Consider the following 21,878-nt stretch of genomic DNA (forward strand, 5'->3'; position numbering starts at 1 on the left):
AGGCAATTACAATTCCTGAATACTAAATGCCAATATAACATAGAGCAAATTTATTGTTGTTTCTTAACTTTGTGCCATGTTCATTATATTTTAATGAATAAGGTTTCACATTAATTTTTCAAGCCTTTTCCTCAGAATCACGTATTACTTCAGTAATTGCGTTACAGAAATAGGTCTCTATTCACATTCTCCTCCTGTGTCCTAGAGACAAAACCTTGCTTTGATTTTCCCTAAGTCAGCAACACCACTTCTTCTTCCTGGTTTTGGGAGAGCTGCACTACGTTGTCCAGTGACAACCAGTGCCCGCACCACAGCATCCAACCTGCTAACCCCATGAGATGCCAGCAGAGGTGCCACCAGGCCTGGGCAAGCAAGGTCTGGGGCCACCAGAGCAGTGTCTGTGAGTCTGGTTGCACCTGAGGACCCCTCACTGAAAGTCAACCTTCACCTGCACAAGGGATGGTGGTACCATCCCTCTATGGCTGTGTTCATCACCTCCATTTTCCCTTTTTTCTCTCGCCTCTGTTCCCATCTGGGGAGATGCAGCCCACCTAAATGGTCTTTTCTAACGTGTTGTCAGCACACCTGAACAAATGCTGATATCGCTTATCCTCAAAAACCTGGTGAAAGCATCCTAAGAAGCAGTTCTTCACCAGTACGACAGCAGATCCAGCACCTGTCTGCCACGCCAGACAATTTCTGTATTGCTTAAAGGAATGACACAGCCAAACCAAGTAGCACAAACTGCCAGAGAGACACCAGTAATTCCTCTTACGCTGCAGCTAAAAGGCAGGACTTTTCCCCAGAAAATCTTCAGCCCTTTTACTGCATAACCACTCATCAGTCCTCAATGGAAAAGAAAGAGGAAAGAAAACAGGAGTAACAAAACTGGGGGGAGAGAACATGAAGGAAGCAGACAAAATGAGGGTACCATGTCCAGGAGGTGAGGCTACCACACCACACCGTGCTTTCCGCTTAGGATAAGTCACTCTATTTCCCACCTGGGACAGAGACAAAGGTTGGGAAGAAACCGAGCAGATTTCAGCAGAAATACAGACGCCAGCCAGTCAGCGGGCCCCGCTTGCCAGCTGTCGTCTTCCAAGGGACAGATTCGATTTCCCGTTGTCCACATCACCAGCAGCTCAGCTCGGCAGCTGGTCACGCTGCTCCGTGTGAGGATGCCAGGCAGAACCGAGAGCAAGGGATGTCTTTCCTCCGTGTACGTGCGCTGGTTAATTCTGCGTGCTTGCAACACTTTAATTATTAATGTTGATAAACTATAGGAAATCTCATTCAATTAGAATTACTGGGATTCTTCCCTCGGAGATAAAATGAAGTTGCTCTATTGCAAGATCACTCTGCCCTTGTTGTTTTTTCTGTGCAGTTATGAAGACCACAGAAATTAAGTCCTGGCTCCTGGGACGTTGCTTGTGGACACATGCTCGGGGTCTACTCGCTATGCTGCTCCAGCAGGTCAGGCTTTTGTCCTCACCACTCCTGGTTTCCACCTCCCCCTCCTCTTTACAAGCGCTATCCTCTTAATTCCCTCCCATTTCAGAGTCTCACCCATTCCCTTGATTCACCCCCACAAGAGCGGGGGCTTTGACATACGTAACCCTTCCCTCACATCCCACTTCTCCATGCCAGAGCTTGCTACATCCTCTTCTCTCTCTGCCGTGCCAATTCTAAGGCTCTACCACCTCCCACCCCCCACTGTGGCAATGATAAATCCCCCTTCACCTCCTCCCTCCCCGCCGACGACGTGCTGTGATGCCCAGGTGCTCCCCCCTGGCTCAGCCCCACTGCTCCAGGTCCTTCCCCCACACTGCAGCTCCCCAGCCTCCCTCCACAGCACAGGCCCCCTTACACCCCCTCATTTTCCTTCCTCTTGACAATTTTCCCCTAAATTCACCAGCTTCTGCTCACCGTGACACCCTGCGCTTCCCTCGATGCTCCAGGATCGAGGTTTGAACTCCGCACCAGCATTGTTCCACAGCACAGATTTTTATCCGATCGAGCAGAAAGCCTTGCAAGCTTTGCCAATTACCACTACTCCCACGATTTCTTCCACGACATGCATCTGCTTGCAGTGGATGGGGAGGTGCCCCCAATTGTTGTCCAGAGGGCTTTCTGGAGTGCTGTCAGCCTGCTGAGAGTGCCAAGCTCTCTCTGACAGCTGCATCTAACTCCCACTGATGCTGTTTTCTTCAAGTTGGCCACCCTGAAGTGTTTTGCCTGCGCTTGGAGTCAACAGATAGACACAAAGCAAGCCATATTCGCCAAGCACTTGAATCTGAGGTAGGACTTAGAGATGATAGATTTCTAAATTTAAATGGAAATTTAAAAAATAAATAAGTGGGGGTGTGGGGAGGATGCTAAAGATCCTGTTGTCTGTATTGCATACAGTGAAACAAACAAAATAAAACAAAACAAAACAAAAAACAAACCTGAAATATCCATAGGTTGCTTATTTACTAAAACACAACCATACATACTTGAAGAGAGAGAGAAGTATCATGCATAATTTACTTGGCATATGGAAAGTACTGTTGTGTATGTCACGTGTGAAATAAATAAGCATAAAGTACTTAATTGGAATAACACCAAACACCTGATTCCAGAGGCTGAGCAACACTTCACGCTAAGGCATGCAAGTGCTCTTGGCTTGTTGACGTTTCACCAGAACACAGGAAAATTAGCAAGTTGAAAGCAGAAATTCATACTGCGGCTTGCAGACAAACATTCATGGTGAATCCACAGGGCTCATAAAAACTGAGCCCTGATGATATGAAATAGCTACAGACGAGGCTCCCAGTACTACAGAAAAGGCTGAGAAATTGCACCTACGATCCCAATGTGCGTTCTGTACAATGTCCATCACACAACATCCAGTATTAAGAACAGCAAGCCGGGCTGCATGTATTTTCTTACATTTGACTCTGCAGTTTCTCCCCAAAAAATCATAATAGAGCTCAGAAAAAAAAAATAAATACCAGTTTTCCTGCCCATAACTCTAACTGTACTGTAAACATGTGATTGGAAAGCTTCTGTCCTAATAAAAAAATTCCCTGAAGACCCTCGTGTTAACTGCAAAATCCATTCTGTATGGAAATGCACATAGCATTTGCCTTCTGCCAACAAGACATCTAGGTAGTATTCAGAAAACTGTAAATAATTCATTTGTGCTGTAATCAAAATGTTCAGATTTTTACAGGTATCATAGCTTATCGCCTTTCTCACAAGGTGTTTTGATTAGTAACAAATAATTTATCTTCCAGGTGCTAATTGCTCTGGTTCAGGTTTGAGCTGTGCTTCCATCCTCTACTGAAACTGGAGGACAAGAAGAGTGAAGAACCTTCTGTAACGCAGACAGAATGAGCTCTGCTTTAATTTGTGACTATATATCCCTCATTTATTGAAACACTCAGCTTTTTTTTTTGCCAGCCCATCTCCAAACAGGCAATGCAATGAAATGAGACAGAACACCAGTATGTCAGACATTTACAAGTCTGGCCAAGCTGTGAGGTGCTCTCAAGTGCAACATGAAATAAAGCATCCCTCACCTTTAGAAATGAGAGCATTGGGTGCAAACGAATTGTAGCCATTGCTATGAGACCGCGCAAGACTTCTTTCCTCCTATGGATTCACAGCTTCAGCTTCCCAACCAGCCGTGGAGCATAAACATGACTAAAATCAGCTTCCAGTGCAGTAACACACATGTCCCTTTGTCACCCCTCTGTACAACCGGTTAAGGAAGGTGGCTTTGCTTTACCTCGAGGAAAGAAACCCAAACATCACAGCAACCTTGCACTTACTGAGTTCGGCAATGCTCCCCACACGCGTAGCCAGTAAAGACTGCTCGATGGTCCTCAGCTCCGACTGGCTGAACATCTGGACTTCCCCAGGCTTGTTTGATCGCTGCTGGTCTTTGTGAAGGTTCAAGCTGTCCGGCAGGCAGAGGACACCTACAGTGAATAAAAAAAAAAGAGAAGTCCCATGTAATTTCAGCCACTATTGCTGTCACCACCGCCGCATCCTTCTGGGGACATTCCAAGAGGCAGTCCGTGTGTGCAGAGCTCAAAGACAATAAACATTTGTAAGTCACTGTCACAGATGACTCATGCTCTCAGAAGTGACCCTCATTAACTCTTCTAAATATCCTCAAGTCCCTCATGATGTCACCTAGGGACAATTATTACAGAAAATCCCAAAGAACTGTCCAAGGCGGAGGTCAAGAGGCTTCTGAAGAAGCCTTCGAGAAACTACTCCAAAACCATAGGAGTTTAATGAAAAATGGCATCTCAGCAGCACAGTTCTTACAGATTGACTTTAAAATGGGGTATGAAAAGGATGATACGTTTATAGGATTTTCCTACACAGGGAATTCCAGCAACAACTGCCAAAATAATGGGTGGTGTCAAGGTGCTTGCAGTGTCATTGATGAGTCTACTGCATGTCTTTCGTAAATACAACTCCTCACAACTGAACTGCATGAGCTTCGAAAGCCCACTGCGCAGAAGCCCTCAGAGCAGCGAATCTTCGTGGGGGAGGGCATAAGCAAAGCTACCGATGTAAAGAAAAAAAAAAAAAAAACAACTTATGTTGCACACATCCATGCAGAAACAAGTCACTTTTTTGCCACGCTATCGAACCCCTCAGGCGCAGACAGAGGGCACACATTTATTAATCAAAATTGCTGTCATGCTACAAAACAGAACTTATGTACAAGAGTGGATGGCTCATTACCATCCTTGAGTAACAGATGAATTGAAGTCCAGCTTGGACAGCAAGCTCTCCTCCCTTCCCAAGGCCTCTGAACGGGCAGCTATGGCCATGCTTGTCCACAGCTTCACCTCCAAATCCCTCTGGGACGCACACAGGTGGAGACTCACAGGAGGCAGTGGGATTGCACCTCTTTATGGCAACTAAATTCCATCCTATCTCTAACTCTGGGATTTATGATTTGCTTTGAAAAGAAGATAGAATAGGAAATGTATTTTTTTTTTCAATTAGTTTTACTATTCATTCCTTTTAAGTGTGAGGGAGAAGTTTTACCCTCCCTAGCTGAGCAAACACTTCACAAAATACCTTTACAAAATGCCTTAAGAAGGAGGTGCATGTCTGGTGCCTTCAGAGGGAAGAACTTGCTGAGTTTCCCAGCTCAGAAAGCAACTGGCGTCTAACCCCACTCACCAATGCTCTGCCAATAGGTATAAAACACCTTGTTTCCTCCACCAGCCTCACCTCCATCACCTCCCTGCCTGCAAAGAGTCTTGTCTAAAAGTCCTGCTTGCAGCACAGACCTAAAAACACCCATCCTGGGAGAAAAGAGGCAACACAGGCTCAGTGTGCATGATCAAACCGAAAAGCAGAGGGTACACACTGGAGAAACTGGGACCGAAGGTGTTGTGTACCATGGCCGTAAGACAGCGAGCTAACCAGGCTCTCCCTCCCCACATGACAGCAACACCATAGCAAATTCCCTGCTTGAACACTGTGGATGGAAGAGCAGCAGTGGCCGTAATCCCAAACCTGGCTCCAGGCCCAGGGTTGTAGCAACCCCAGGCAAACCCCACGCACGTGTGGAGGGTCGCAGGAGAGGAGTAGGGCTTGCGGGGAGCACCCCGGAGAGAAAGATCCGGACATCTGACACAGCAACAGATGAAAGAATTGAAAGCACAGAGGTGAAGGATAAAAAGGGACAGCAACCAAAAGCTAGCAAACAAGCCTTCCAAGTTCTCTTGGGATCGCCTGGCATCTGCCTTGCATTTCCCATTTAGTGTGCCAATCGGCATTTGTATTCCGCGCACGTCCAGAGCTCGAGATGCGCAACACCTGGATCGAAAAATGCAGACTTGCCGGCGTATTTTAATAAGATTTCTCTCTCGGAAATATTTCTCATTTATTTAGATTGCTCTTCATAATTTTAATGGATAGAAATTAAGGCAAAATTGGAAGAGCCTTCCCTGCAGAAAACAGATGTGTAAATGATCTGCTCTAGGAGACTTCTGAAAAGTACAAATAGCTTTATGCCATCTTTAAAAAAAAAATAAAATGAATATCCAGCAGGAAAATATTCTTCAGCGAAAACACACCTTAAATGTGGAAAAAAACACTCTTTTAAGATACCTTAAAAATAAAACTTAAATGGTTTTAAAAAACGTAGGATGCAGAGGAGATGTCTCTGAGTGATGAAAGCTGTGGCACATAGACATTTCATTCTCTATTTTGTCTCTGACTCCGTTCCCACAGCCAGGCTTTCCCTTACAAACAGCCCTGATGATTAATTACTCTGTTCTTTAGCGAGGGGAGGGTATTCTTAGGCTTTCAGAAGAAAAGTGCAAATGAAACGCAAAATGTGCCATTGTTAGAAAACTTAGCAAATTATAGGATATGTCACGCCAAAGGGTTTTTGTTTTTTTTTCACTTGGGGTTGAGATCAGTAAAACCATGCAATAGCCAAACATCTGATACTTACACAGCAGCTTCACAACTCTAATTGACCACAGCGGGTGACCCGTGGTGCGTTGGAAGATTGTTTACAATTCTCATCATTTTGCTTCACGGGATCTGGTTTTTGCCAGTATGGAGAAAGGGAATTGCATGGCTCGGGCACACAAACCTGCCCCTCTTCTAGCTTCAACCGTTCTCCTTGAAAACAATCACTAATGTCACTAAAATGCTTTTTTTGGAAGGAAGAGTTGCTCTGTTTTTTCAGTATTTCCTGTAAAGCTCAAACGTGCTGATGGAAGAGTACGGAAGGGAATTGCTCCCCCGCAAGCAGAGAGGGAGCTTGGTGAGTCAAAGAGGGAGGGGGAAAAGGTAAAAACTTTATGATTATAATATGTCTTCTTTATAAGTAGAAACAAACCAGCTTTCACTGGTTTGGCTACAGTTCAATTTCCTTATTTTAATTCCCTGCTGACTGGCATTATTCACTTGTCAGCCACGGCTTCGCTGCATTATACTTGACACGCAGGTAAGGATCTCACGTTTCCAACGGCCTGGAAAGCAGAACTTTCTTCCCTTGTTTTTTTTGCTCTCTCAACTGTTGCTGCTGATGCTATTTGTCATTCCTAAACAAAGATTTCTGCACAGTATCTTCAGGAATAAGCTGCAGTATCTGTCTTTTCTCTCGCCTGGCACTGCTAAATGTCCTTCCTTTCTGCACAGTTACTCAGCCCCGCGCGCTTCTTTGCCCAATATTTTATCCCTCATCTTCCCTCCAACTCACTCGAGGGGAAATCAGGCAGGCAGTTGTTGCAGGATGAATGCGGGGCCAGACTCGCTCGACATGCCCCTGGCTGCTCTGTGCCCCGCCGTGATGTATGGCAGCCATACGTTGCGTTTATGACTGCTATGAATCACTGGAGCAATGGGAAACAACCAAAGCACTCCTGTGTATTTGGCTTTTGCCACCTTTTGGGGTGTTTTCTGTAACCTCGGCTGTCAGAGCCTTGGGGCAGGTATCTGTCTGAAAGGAGACACACTGAGAATGGGCCAAACCCAGAGTTTGCTTTAGGAGCCGCTGTTTGCAGTTTGCCCTTGGCCTCATCCTGCCCTGCTGTCTGTAGGTAACAGACTGAGGAGAAACAGTGAAAATACTTTAAAATCAGCAGCAAGCCAAAGAACGTAGTGACAAGCTCCTAATGCTCCCCTCCCAAATCTCTAGGGGAAAAAAAAAAAAAACAAACAAAAAAACCAACAACAACAAAAAATAAACATCGCAGGGCAGATCTGATGTACGGTTAATAGACTCCACATTTTTCCTGCCCTCTGGGCTCATTAGAAACACAAGCTAGAGCTCAGTCCCCAAAGACTTACAAATCCCAAACCGAAGAAGTATTGCGCAAAATGACAAAGTTACGATTGAAGATGCCCCAACTTGTAAAATAAGCAATTGTTTTAAATCCTCACTGCAAATTCTTCTGAAACCAGGGCTTCCTGGTAACTCTGTTTTGGTTTCCCCACGCACATTCCCAGCTCTTGTGCCGGGCTGATACACCACCCTCCATCACAAGGCAGATTCTGGCACAAATACACACACATTCCTGCACGCCCTTTTCGGAGCTTGCCACGGAGCTGCCTGCGCAGTCCTTGCAGCGTGGCAGAAATGAGCAAATACCCCACAAACACCCCAAATTTAGTGCTGGGCAGCAGAGGACAGAACTCATCCCAGCTCCCTGGAAAAAAAAAAGCCTGCAGGATCTGATGGCCCAGAGCAACCCCAATACTGGACACCACGTTGGCTATGCAACCTCTTCAGCTTGCAGGGCAGGAGAAAGAAGGTGTCCACAGCCCAAATTTCACCTAAATATAGAGGAATCATCAAAAAAATCTTAGCCTCCTCCACTCTTCTTCTATTATATCTGCATTTATTTGTATTCCAGCTGTTGCAATTGTTGTAAAATAGCAGATTCCTGAAGTGCTGGCCCCTATGCCAGGACTGGCAAGCAGACTTGCCAGTCTTGCCAGTCAGTTTAGTCCTTGACTAAAAATATAAGCACTGTAAAGACTACAAAGCATTTGTCTTACATTTTGGAATTACTGTTTTTTTCCTTTGGAAAGACTATCACATTTTTCTCGATATATTAATTTACAATCTGGATAGAAACTTGAAGGTTTTGCTGCTCTATTTTTTTTCCTCTTGAATGAAGGGCTCCTATTTTCAGGAGAAAATATTTCAAAGTATCTTTGACATCCCTCTTTATCTATCTATTACATCTTAAGCAAACGTACATATCTGGAAAATAGTTTAAACTCCCACTGCAAGGAGTAGCTGGATTCTTCTAAGAGTTTATAGAGATTAAGTGTGCAGGGCAGATATCAGGCAAATTGCTCTACAAAATGAGCCTGAAAACGGTAGTTAACCCTGAACAGCCCTCAAAACGTGCTGCTGCACATCTCTCCAGTGACTGCTGGCCTCGCTTAGGAGGACTACCTTCAGGGGCAGGAATTCAATTGAATTCTTATAGCCATTTGATTTTTTAGACAGGTGTTCCTAAGGACTAGAAGGTTTTTGAGTCAAGTCTTCTGTTGTCATACACGATCTTGTGAACTTCAAAAGTTCACAAAACACACAATCAAAAGATCTCTTCTTCCACAAGCTCATGAACCAAAGTATTTCCCAGCACCAGGGAGCAATCTTGAGATCTACAGCAAAAAAGCCTGCTGGAAAGAAAGGAAAGAGACAGAACTATTGCCAAGGACTTTTGCATAAGCAACACATTTCAGCAGGTGCAAACCCCGCACGGCTGATACTCGGACATAGAAAATCTCTCTCCTGACCCCACATTTGGTGGCTGTGGCAGGCAGGAGCATGTGAGGAAGATGCACTGTCCACATCCACAAGGGATTTTGATGCATGCTGCGGACACCAGCACTGTGACCCCGGCATCCTGACGCTACTGTCGAAGAGATGGTGAATCCAAGCTGACAAATCCCACCAAGTTGGGAAGAAACCCTCTGCTGCTTGAAGCCACCTGCACCAGGACACCGCAGCTCAGCCTGTCAAACTGACAGGCAAGGCAGATGGAAAGCATCTCGGCTTCTCCTCATAGAAATGAGACCATGGGGAAAATCTTAATGCTGATCGTATCAACCAGTGCTTTCAGTTCACTGGAGATCTGGAAAGCATTCAAGGCAAGGAGCGCGAAGTGTCTTCTTTCCACGCATTCCAGCCCGGTTAAATAACAGGGAGTGGCTTTGCATGGAGAAAATGCAAAGCACTTGGGAAAGCGAGAAGGCGATAAAAAAGTTTCCCTAATCAAAGTCTCAGAGTAGGCAAAGCCTCCCGAAGGAGGAAGTGTGCAAGAGGCACAGGAGTCAGATGCAAGACCCTGTAAAGATGTCAGATGCAAAGTAATATTGCTTGGTGTGTCTTTAACACCTACTAACCAAAGACGTTAAGAAGCATTACCCGCTTTCCACTTCGCCTCCTGACTGATGTTTAGCAGGTAAAGTAATATTCATGTCTGTTTTATAGATGAAGTGAAAGTAAAGCACTACAGAGCTTAGTAACTGATTCAAGGTGAAATAAGAAATGTCAGAGAAAACCAAGAAGAGAGAGATAAGGCCTCTAAGTTATGCTGTTTAACCACAAGAGATCACCCTTTCTCTCCTGGAAAAATCAGTACAAGAGCAAATGAAAAAATGCTTGAAAATGAAAGAACTGAGATTTTAAAAAAAAAAAAAAATCAGCCAAAAACTTTATCAACAGCAGCAACCGTTGATAAATGACAAACAGAAATTGTGCAAACTGTAGGTTTTGGGTTCCTACCAGCAGGAACTTCACTTCCAGAACAACTGCAAAGAACAATCCTCTCAGCTACACAAGCACAAGGTTTTTTTTTTTATTATTATTTCATCTGGCCAAGTTTGGAGGTTTTGTCTTAGCAATTTTGTCTCTGGCTCCTTGCAACTGGAAATTTCAGTAACTGCATATCTGGAGAGCAGTTTTTTCCAGGGATGTGCGATCATTTTCAGGGCAGTACCCCAGCTGAGCTGGATTTGATTTCATCAAAAGCCAGAATGGATGATCATTATCCAAAGCAAAATACCTCTGTGAGATATTAGAGCAGATGTTATAGGAAGGCAAGATAATAGAATTATATTGCTACACAGGGCTGTGACATCTTTTCTTGTAAGGAGTTTGTTAGTACAACACATTCTACTTAATTGGGACGTCCTCCTTATTAGGAGCCTTCTAAGGCAATCGTTTTAGCCTAATGATAATGAGTGGCAATCACTGCTGCTTTAAATGGCATTGAAGTAACAACAATTCAGCTAAATTAGGATATATTCTGCTAGCACCAAGCAGTTAAGTGGTGCACAACCAAGTGGAACAGAGGATGGATTTGATTGTTTGGGATATAAATTACAAAACAAAGAAGAATCAAAAGATTAGACCCCACTAAACATAGAAGCTACACTCCCAGATCAGCAGCTACAGCTTTACGTTCATTTTTATTTGGATATAAAGAAAGCAAAACCATGGTCCCGCCAAAATCAATTTGAAAATTTCAAAATCCTCAAAACTACCACCAAAGAAAAAAAAAAAGGAGAAAAAGGAAAGTGAACATGAAGCAAACTGATCCACAAGCAAGAAAATTAATGGAGATCCATCCTTCTCCTTGTGTCCCAGGTCCCTAAAGATCTCTCCCTTGTGGTCCCTTGCGGGTGCTGCTTACTGCTGTGCATCCATGGGCTGAATGGCCAGCACATGCTGATGGCAGGGCGAGCAGCAGCTGATGCAAAACTGCATTCTCCTGCCTCTCTGTGGCAAGGAGACTGATGTGCCTTCACCTACCTGGGATTTTCACCACCTCTCCCTCTGTTGACCGTGACGTGGTGTTTTATCGACTTCACAACAGGAAAATTGCTCAACAGCAGGCTGTGATCAGCTAGACTATTCCACTGTCACAGTAACCATAAAAGTTCCAGTGCAAGTTGGGATTTTTTTGGCACAGAGATGTTTGAGCTGACACACTGCATTTATTTCACACAGAGCACCCAGCGGCTCACCCTGGTCTAAGCTATGCTGCCCTGGAAACAGCTATGGCGAGGAGAAAGGTTTTCTATCATACCCTTTGACAGGAGGCATGCAGGTAAATAAGTAATAATAATACAAAATACTGCTATCATCTTTCTTCTTTGCTACATGCAAATAAATACAATGCACACTGCCATCAGGGACTTGATACCAGGAAGAAGTTCACAGTTCGAGAGGAATTCGCAGAAAGAAAGGAGAATGATGAATGTGTTGGCAGTGCTGGCTAGCGAGGGGGCTTATAGATGAATTTGGATGTTACAGCACGTAGCTGAACTGTGAGATGCCTCTTCCACATCGCAGCCAGCACTCAGGATGGCAGACATACCGAGAGGGGACAAGGATATGCACTGGAATAAATATGGGCTCTGGAAACGGACAGCAGTACTAACTCATGCAAGGATGGGCTTGTCTAAGAACAGGCAAAATCCCCCATTAGGCTGAGAGTTCGCAGAAGGTCTAAGCCTTTGAGTCACTGAAAATGACAAAGGATGTGCTAGCGGGTTTTTATTTCACAGAATAAAGACCTGTCAGCTGATAGCAGCAGAACAAGAGGATTCAGTGATTCAGAGCTTAATACGCTTTCCTGGAGCCCGTAATTTCCATCGCTCGTTACCGTCAGCCCCCCGAAATGCCCAGCCGCGACAGACGACTTCCTGTTCAGCAGCCCTAACGTGACCACGGCACGAAAGCCCAACTGTGCTGATAAGGCATCTTTCCAAACCAAATCAAGGCTCATCCGTTCTGTGATAAACAAATGCAGCTCATCAAGGATTAGCGAATAGGTATGTGCTCACGTCTGGTTTTTATGAGCTGCAAGTTTCCTGTAACCATGCAGGGGTAGACCTCTCGAAATGAGACTGGACCCCATGCAAACACATAATTCCCCTTTTTTGCAAACCTACTATCCAGACTCCTGCACCAGGTTCTGCAGCTACAGGAAGGCAGTATGAAATGCTTGATATGACAGCATTTTTTTCACTTTGTTCTCTGTGCACTTGCCATTCCTTTGGCATGGGCACCAAGCATCGGATCCCTTCAAGGGCTGGGCCCACCATTTCAAAAACACTGAAGTGCTCACAATTTCTGAGCAGTTGCACTGAGTACTATACAATATACTTGGCAAGAAAACGTAGAATATCTTAAAAAATGCCTCCTCTGTTTGCTTCAGTATTTGTAAAGATTAGTTATGTCTTTTGCAGGAGAAGGAATTGTTTGCCAAAATTCCTCCTTTTGCCTCAGAAACATCATCAGCTTGTTCAAAATCCATGAATAATACATAATGGCACAGACATTCAGCACTCAGACTGAATACAGGGCATTCCCAAACCAGTTACCAACCGAGCTCTTTGCGTTTCGCAGGCGGGCATGGTGTCACAGCCACAGACGGGACAGAGAAGAGGGGATCGGGGTTTTCGTGGTCTTTGTGCTCAGGAGCCAGCTATGAGTGCCAATGCTTATGGAAGCCGTCCTTACAGGAATTCACAGCAGTGAGACCTCTGACCTTACCAGGGCGGGGTAATTCGCTGACTGGAATATTACACGTGTTTCTGTGGAGCTGGGTGCTCTCTGTATGGTTTGTGAGCCACCTTCCACACACACATCGGAGTGCTGGCTCCGTCCCAGGGGACGCTCCAGTGGTATCAAGACCAGCCTTCAGCTCTGAGGGCCTAACTCGCCAGCCCCAAATGCTACCAGGAGGATGCACAAACATGTGATTGTATCAAATAAAGAATAAATAAACCAGGAGTTGGTGGGGTGTAATGTGGTGGGGTGCCCCGTGTGGGGGGCTGCGCCACGGCCTGCAGGCCGATGGGAGGCGTGATGGCCACCACACACCGCCATGCCCCAGCAGAGAAATGCAGGTGACTCTGGCAGAGTGCTGACTAACTTGGTACAAGTCGGGGTTTCGACCCCCGAGCAATGAGCTCAGGGTAAACAGGAGCGTGCCGAGCCCACAGCAAAGGCTAAGTCATCAGAATTTCCTTTCAACTGCTTGTGCAGATGACTATCAGATCAGCCGCTCCACCCTCGCCATGAAAGCCCACGCTTCATGAAAGCAAAGAGCGAGAGGCTGCTTTAGAAACACGTGCTGCTATTTACTGGCTGTAGGGCAGTATCCCATCACCACAAGCCCTCGCCCACACCACAAAGGTCAGCGCTGAGCAAACTGGTTATCGCAACAGCAGGAAAACCACCCACCCTCGAAGGCACGGGGTGCAGGAGCATGGCCATCATATAAGCAGCTGATAACCCCAGTGCAGGACGTGCTCTGCAGCCCCCTGCCAACCCCCAGCCACATCGGCTGCATGATTTGGGGGGTGTCTAGCAGTTAAGATGACACCTGAGCCCAGCCACTGATGGCCATCGCCTACGTGGGTCTGTGGTATCCAGCTCCCATCCTCCGCAAAGGACTAACTAGTGCTCTGCCTTCGGCCTGTGCTTCAATGGGATTTCACCATGTGTTTAAAGCCAACTATTTGCCTAAAAATCTCACTGACTGGAAAGCCTGGATGCTGGCCAGGTGACGGTCCTTTCTAAAAGTAACCTTTACGTTCTTCAGAAATTCCACTTGGCTTACTAAGTAGAAATGGCTTGTTAATAGCACGTGCTTCGCCATCCAGACCTTTGATATAGATACCTACAGCAATAAATCAGCTCTGGCCAGTAAAGGTTAGCCTAAGTGTGTATATATATATGGTAAAATCATTACAGACGATGAATAAAACTTACAAGAAGAGACATTAGAACATGTCTCTGGCACACTTTTATGACTGGTTGACCCACAAATTGGCTGGCTGAACCCTTTTCAAATAATACAGATTTTACAGAGCCGATGGACACACTCTTCCCCTCACCCAACTACAATAAAAGCTGTGTTCAGGTGTATGAACTCATCACAGGGCTACCAGTTTAACTGAAGACTTCTAAAATTATTTTATAGAGGTTTAATTTTTTTCTTTGATCCTTGAAGAGTATCCATTTGTAGAATTTGAATTTTATGACATCAAGATATACAGTCTTATTCCTAAAATACCTAATTCTTTTTTTTTTTTTTTTTTTTGAAAATGATGCCCCCTATTACTTTTCCCAGACAGAGAAGTCTGCACATTTATTCTCAGAGCAGTTAAAGGTCAAACTCTGTTTTCACTTTATGCATAATCTTCAGATACGAACCTCTGAATTATTCATCTCCTCCACTTCTTCACCTAGACACTCACGTAGAGACCCACAAACCCCAAAAACCCTATAGTAAAGGAACGCGGTCATTTCTCTGTCAGACCTTTCTGCAGTACACCTATTAGATAGCAGTTAAGGAAGAAACAGATATTCAGTATTTCATCCTTTTGTTTCAGTCAGGTTTACAGCATATACCCACATCTCATTCATCCTCTACTTTGAGCAAAGCACGATGCCGCTCCTCATGGGCTCACCTCTTCCCACACATGCCCGCAGCAGCATCCATGGCAGTGCTTGGGCTGCCCCATGGACCTGCTCCATCTTTGAGCACCGCTTTGCCAGCCCTTCCCTAGGACACCAGCACCACAACTAGGAAGGGGAATGAACTGTGGGGTGATGTGGGTCTTGCTCCCCACCACTACCTCCTTGTTGGAAATGGCTGAGCCAACTCTACTGAAATCTCTCCACATATACGTACATGCACACACATCTATACAAATATATATATATATATATATATATACACACACACACACACACACACACATATATATATTAATCAGCTGGGGGGGAAACATCTGCCCTAGAAAAAGTAAAATGCAGTTGGAGCATATTAGAAGCAACTGAAATCTGGGAAGTATAATGATAATCAGCATGTAGCCTTAACAGTAGGCCATGCTAACCGCCTCGCCTGTTACATCTCGTCCTCTGGTTTTATTTAGCCTTTTCTCTTTTAAGCAGACTAAAAGGATCCAACTGATGTTTTGAAACACCCAGACTCGGCTGCAATGGGACAGCATTGCATAACAGATGAACTAACGACGGAGCGGCACGTACATCCTAAAGGACATTGGAAAAACTGAAGAAAAATCTAGTCTTCACTACAGGTGGTTAAAGCCACTAAACTAAACAAACTTGTACTTATTCCAACCACATTCATCTAAGTACTGACATGTTACACTTTCAAGTGCAACCAGTGTTGTACTTACTCTAACCTCATTCCCTGCGGACGAGCACAACACAATGCTCCCTGCTTTACATCTCTTCATGTTAACAAAGATATGAACCACAGGGAATTATAAAAGCTACAGAATTATGAAGATCATAATATTTTTTTAAAAAAGACGCAGATTCAGAGAGAACTGTGATTTTTTTAAGCATAAAAACACACCGTGAAATGTTAATTGTCATGAACAACACTGCAAGACCTACAGAAATTACAAGCAAGTTTTAATCGTCTCGGCTGCATGTCGTGAGAAAAACCAACAAAAATAGATGAAATTTCTACTTCTAAAATAACTTTGGAATTAATTACTTTAATTTCATTCTAGTGAAAAGGCAGAGCTCCCTCATTTAAATCATTTGTAGATTTGTGTCCTCCAGCAATGAGTGGACAACACTCTGCCACTGACCTGAGCCACAGAGACTGCTACAGCATGCCAAGAGTGATCTACGAGCTTCATTAAAGAATTAAAATTTGTACAAGTATATACATATCTCTCTCTATATATAGATATGGAGATATATATATATACACATTTATATTTATATAAATTCAAGGCTAAAAATATACCTTATTTCTATCTACAGACTATTTGTAGGTAGAGCTAAACTGTACATTTAAATGGGAAACAGTATCATTTTCCCCTCGCATCATTATATGTCATACAGACACGATACTTGAAACACATTGCATGTGGGTCAGCTTTTCTGACATGAGGTATGCCTAAAGAAGACAGACAGCTCATGTGGCCCAAATTCCCCATTCCTTGTGTTAATCATGTCTCTAGGTGACTAATGACGGATTTAGCGGATTCTCAAAATGGTTTGTTGAGTAAGAAAGTTTTTCTTATTCTAGCAGAGGTGGAACCAACCTCCCTTCTCCCCATCTCCTGCAGAGGAAGGTTCCTGTAGCAGCAATATTCCAGAGCAGCAGAATAGGCCCATCACCACAAACACATCTGCAGTAGGTAAAACCTTCGATATGAGAACTAAAATACAACATTTAAAAGAGAGGAATTTCGACAAAAAAGAAGTGAGCCTCTTAAAAAAATAAATGTAGAAATGATTATTCTTGCTATTTCTAAGAAACAGCAAAACGTTGAAACTTTCTCATTTAATACATCTTCCTCAGACGGTTTCATCTTTGTTCAGCACTCGGGTGGTATTCTTTGTTCACTAAACATAGCTAGACAATTTGACACATTTGCCCTGATCAGGAAATAAAAGAGACACTGGAAATTTTGAGACAAGGTTTTCTTCTTCAGATGGGGCTGGGAAGAGGAACTGGAAACTATCCCTCAGTTTTGATTATGAACTGATCATAAGGCTGCCACTTACAAAGCCCACCCACTGGAGTTGTTAAGCCAAAAATGTTTCAGAAGCAATCTGATTCAGAAAGGGCAAGCCCAGCAGCATGGCTTTCCCCAGTACGCTCTGAGATAGGGAAATAGATGCAGATGCAGTCAGATGGCCCCTTGAAGCACCCTGAACTTGGTTTATAGGATCCAAAGCCTTGATCTTCGCATCATTTTGTAAAAAATACATACTGGAGTCTGCAAATCCTGGGTGAGGAACAAAGAAAATATGACTGCTAGAGATGGTGCTTGCAGCGTAAAGAGAAAAGCGGTAAAATGTTTTTGGGATGATTCCAGAAGCATGGGAAATATGCAGTATGGAGCAACGGCTTTCATGTGCAAGAGGAAATATGATTAAAATGTTCTTAGGTCCATAATTCAAGAGGCAGAATAGAGCAATATGATGTAGCAAAGAGAGATAAGGAGCTCATGAACTGTGGTCTATCAGTATGACAGACAAGATTAAAGCAAGCAGCTATAGAGAAGAAAAACAATAAAAACATCAATGATGAAAAACAATCCTCACACTAAACTGCACTGCATGTTTTTGGGCTATGCTCTGACAGCTCCAGGTGCAAGAATGTTCATGGGATCTACCACCCTCTTCTTACAAGTTAATATTAGCAGGCTACTAAGCACAGCAGTAACACGAGGACAGTTTTGGAGGAGTTAAACACAAGTTCGCACTTCATTTTACCGACACTGAAATTGTTAATTTAGGTGCTTTAGAAACAGACCCACCAGGAAATGTCTCTGAAGCAGAGCAAGGAGAGACTTTCAAAACACGTAGTACTGATGCAGAGAAAGATTAAGTATCTTGGTGGCAGCTAGAACATTCTGGTCTTCAGCAAGAGAGGACAGTGACCAAGACAACATCCTGTCCAAAGAAATCTATTATTGTGCATGAAGCTAGACTAGGTGGAAGCAAATGTACTTCTGTTGTCATTCGGCTGGACAATGGCAGTTTGCCTCCTGGTCACAAAGCCTTCACACCCCAGCAAACCCCAACTCGTTTGGGGTTTTGCCGCAAAAAAGAGGTTACAGCCAGAGTGCTGCAGCCATGCAGGCTGTAGGTGCAAGCCCCTACACCAACATGCGTCCTCAGAGCTAACAGCTCCGTGGCATCCCACCACCCTTGCAGTCCAGACACGAAAATAGAGCCACCTGGGGTTAATATCCCGTCTGGATATCAACTATCACATCTACCTTAACTTGGTGCAGGTCAGCACAACCCCATCAGCCTGAAAGCAAGCTGAAGATTTGGCTTTAAAGAGCTACGGGTGGGCTGAAGGCCAGCGGGACACACAAAACGTGCCGCGAAGCAGAGCGGGCACATTTGGATGTGAAAGGTGACTTCCGTAGGGCTGCAAAATGCCTGCTGTGCTGGGGCTCGGCTGGTGGAAAATACTGATGAGCTGGCCGCCCGTGGAAATCCTGTTCCAGCCACGGCTCCCCGTCGGTAACGTGTGTGTGTTTGCCAACACCCGCTCTTATTCGATTCCCTCCGCTGGTTTGTTTTGGCTGCTAACCAAACGCTGTCAGCTACAGCCTGGAGCCTGCGAGCGCGGCGGGGAGCAGCACGGAGGCCGATGGCACAACCGTAGGGCTGCGGGACCAGCCTCTTCTGCAGAGCCGTGGGAGGCCGGAGGCACGTACGTGACATCCTCAGGTGCTGTGGTTTGCGGGCTGTGGTTGCCAGCACACACGGAAAGGGGCAGAAGTGTTTACTGGGACTTGTGCTTTGCAGCAGGCAGGCGAGGGCTGCCCCCGGTGCACTCGCCAGGGAGCATCCGCTGGGTTTGTCAAGCCACAAGTGCAAACCAGCCCCTCACCAGCGCTGCTCAGGAAGGCACATCGCTGGGTTTGCTTTATTACCACCGGCTAAATGCCGTTGCAGATGACTGTGATAACAGCAGACGCATTGCTGTAATAAAGGAAACAATTTTTACGAAGCTACTCGAAGTTTTATTTTCAATATATATCATCAACGCAATTAGCAAATATTAGGGCATTAATTCTTCTGCAGGTGGTTGAGGTTAGGGCTCTCTTATTGATACATTTAGGGCTCTGGGCTTTCAATCTGCTGCCTCACATGAGAGCAGAGGTATGGGCACCTGCAACAAAACCGAGGTTCGGAATTCTTAATCCACCAGCCCAAGCCTCCTCCTCGCTAATAAATGAACGAGTTGGTAGCAGGGCATGGCAGGAGTAAGACACACCAGGCGAACCCAGCAACACGGAGCTAAACACCACCAAAAGCACACAGCATTAGGGAAGCACGCAGTGTTTCAGTACATAGATCCAGTGATGGAGTAAAGAAATGACGCTCCATCTTGATGCCACACAGTGTGGCTTCCCCCCTGTGTACATAGGCTGGTACTGGGAGTACTGCTCCTTATTTACACCACTGCTGATCCCAAACCAGCCCCTACTTTGAGCCTGAAACACTATTCCTGAGGAAAAAACAGGGAAATCCAGAGGAGCATGCTGCACAGGAGCAGGAAGAGGAGCTTTGCTCCCCACGTTCGCCCTGTCCAGGCACGGTGCCTTGGTTAGCTCACGCTTGGAAAGCACCTTGAGAAGCGCTGTGCTACACAACCACCCCTGCAGGAGGTTTGCAAAGCAACTAATTCTCCAGAGGAAGAGTGAAAATGGAAAATGGGAGCTTCGTGGTGGCGTATTTAAACAGACACAGATGATCTGGCCTCGGTAACAGAAAGGCGCGCTCTGCTCCTTGGGTGCATTTCAAAGACAACTCTGCTATGTGGAGGTGAAAACGAAGTGCACTTAAAAAAATACTCCCCTCTCCCAGCACTGTGGACTTTAATAAATCCAGATGTCTAAGACTTCAATTCTTAAAACTGTGCCTTGTAAAAAAAAAAAAAAAAAAGTCAAAGAAAAATGCGAGGAGAACAGCACGTTTTATATTCATTAAAGACCTGCACGGCCTACCTGGGAGAGTCAGAGGAAAGGAAAAAAACCATACAGCACAGACGTTTCAAATCATACAGAACAAATATTTCAGGGCAGTGAAATGTTATGAAGTACCTTAGTAGAACTGTTTAACAGTCGCAAAGTTACTTTTAAACATTTCATTATTGGGAAATCCAAATGTCAAAAAATCCTGAAACTGGCTTAAAAATAAATACATTTGTATGAGTAAAACTGAGTCCTTCCATTTGCTGCTTTATTTTCACAGCTTTCAGCACGCGCTCAGCTCTAGTCATGTTGTCAAACTGATCTCTTCAAACAAGAAAAACATAAATTAAATTTTTCCTCTGACATGCAGAAAAATGATCATGAAAGCACGGCATCCCAAGAGCTGGGGCTTTAGGAAAGTCATCGAACACGTCGAGATTTTTACTGACCAGCTCATCTGTGGTTCTTAACTGGATCTTCACTGGTATCTCAGTCATTCAGCCTGAGATTTTTAGTAGCACCTTTCATAGATTTACAGGCAATAAATCTATCAAAGCTTTCTGTTTCCCTTTCATCTTTTCTGGGGGAAAAAATGATAAAAGAAGAAGGCCAAAAAAAAAAAAAAAAAAAAAAAAGCTCATGCAGTCTGCTAAGGGAAAGGGAAGACATAGCGAAAAGAATTCAGCACTAGGAATAAGAACCCATAGAGTTGATAAAAACAAGAAATAGTCCAAAACCAGTTAATTTAATAATCCCAGGACAAAAGATCATTTTCTGCAAGCTGTCCTTGTGGCCTAATTCTTCTTTCTTAAACCACACCAACAGCTCGAGTGTTTCTGGCATTAGCTCAAGCGCAAGCCCTGCAGGTTTGATGCCGGAGGGGCAGCGCTGGGGCTGGGCCCCCCTTACCACAGGGGTGCTCCACAAAATAAAGTGACCCCCATCCAGATCACGCTTTGGATGTGAAATGACGCGAGGGATTTAACAGAGATGAATGTTTCTGTGAAAGATGGCGATTCCCAACTTAAAACACAGCGCCCTGATTTGAAATTTTGGGCTTCGGTGTCAGCGTTTCCTTGGTTTCAGCTTTTTCAAAACATGACATCCTGTTACAGTAAAAGACACGTCCTCTCACTCTTAAGAGAAAGTTTCATGAAAATGTTAAAGGACAGTGATAAATGACTCGACCGCTGATGTAGCAGAATATCCTTAACCAGAGCCCATAAGAAACAGGTTTCAGACAAGGCAAAACTCATACTGATTTCATTGTGAGCACAGTAAAGATCAAAGACAGTGCAACTCTTTTATTTGCCTACTCATCTGCTTTTTGTTTTTTAAAGCCCACAGTAAAAACAACGGACCCGATTAAGCTCTCCATCACCGCAGTGAAAAACGAGGAGCGATGCGCATACAGTCGCTGAGACTGCCACTGAGCAAAACGCTCCAAAATGAAAAAAATCCAGCCCTCCCTCTCCTCTTTCGGGTTCAAACAGACCTTGTCAGGTGGCTGCTAACCACTCACTCCCAAAAACCAAAGGAAAGCTGTAGTTGTTAGCAACGCCGGCCGGCAGGCAAGCAGCCCACGAAAACAGGACCTCTTGCTCTACGGCACAACAAGCTTATCTCTGCAAAGCCTGTGTTTAACAATCCCAGCTGAAAACACATGTGGATGACAAGCACTCGCATGGAATTTAGCCTAAAATTCATCATGGGGTTTGTTGGTCACTGCCATAAGCAACATTTGACCCCCCCTCAAGCCCTCCCCAGTCTCAGCAGTGGGCACTCTCAGTAACACGGTGCAGAGGCTGTGGACGTGTGGCCCCTGGTGAGCGTTACCACGTCCTGCCACTCTTTTTGTTTTTTCAGAGATGCCT

At 44.8% G+C, this 21,878-nt stretch overlaps 1 protein-coding gene across 3 annotated transcripts in view; it reads right to left on the reverse strand.

Annotated features, from left to right (window-relative positions):
* ABTB3 (ankyrin repeat and BTB domain containing 3) overlaps positions 1-21,878 on the reverse strand; it is a 161,353-nt gene that overhangs the window by 66,970 nt on the left and 72,505 nt on the right. For all 3 annotated transcript variants that reach the window (XM_072038274.1, XM_027449883.3, XM_027449865.3), the window contains exon 2: positions 3,816-3,965. In XM_072038274.1, coding sequence (XP_071894375.1) covers positions 3,816-3,965 — 150 coding nt within the window. The remainder of the gene's footprint in view (positions 1-3,815; positions 3,966-21,878) is intronic.

Source organism: Anas platyrhynchos, chromosome 1 (assembly GCF_047663525.1).
Source record: "Anas platyrhynchos isolate ZD024472 breed Pekin duck chromosome 1, IASCAAS_PekinDuck_T2T, whole genome shotgun sequence".
In the NCBI taxonomy this organism is placed as follows: Eukaryota; Metazoa; Chordata; class Aves; order Anseriformes; family Anatidae; genus Anas; species Anas platyrhynchos.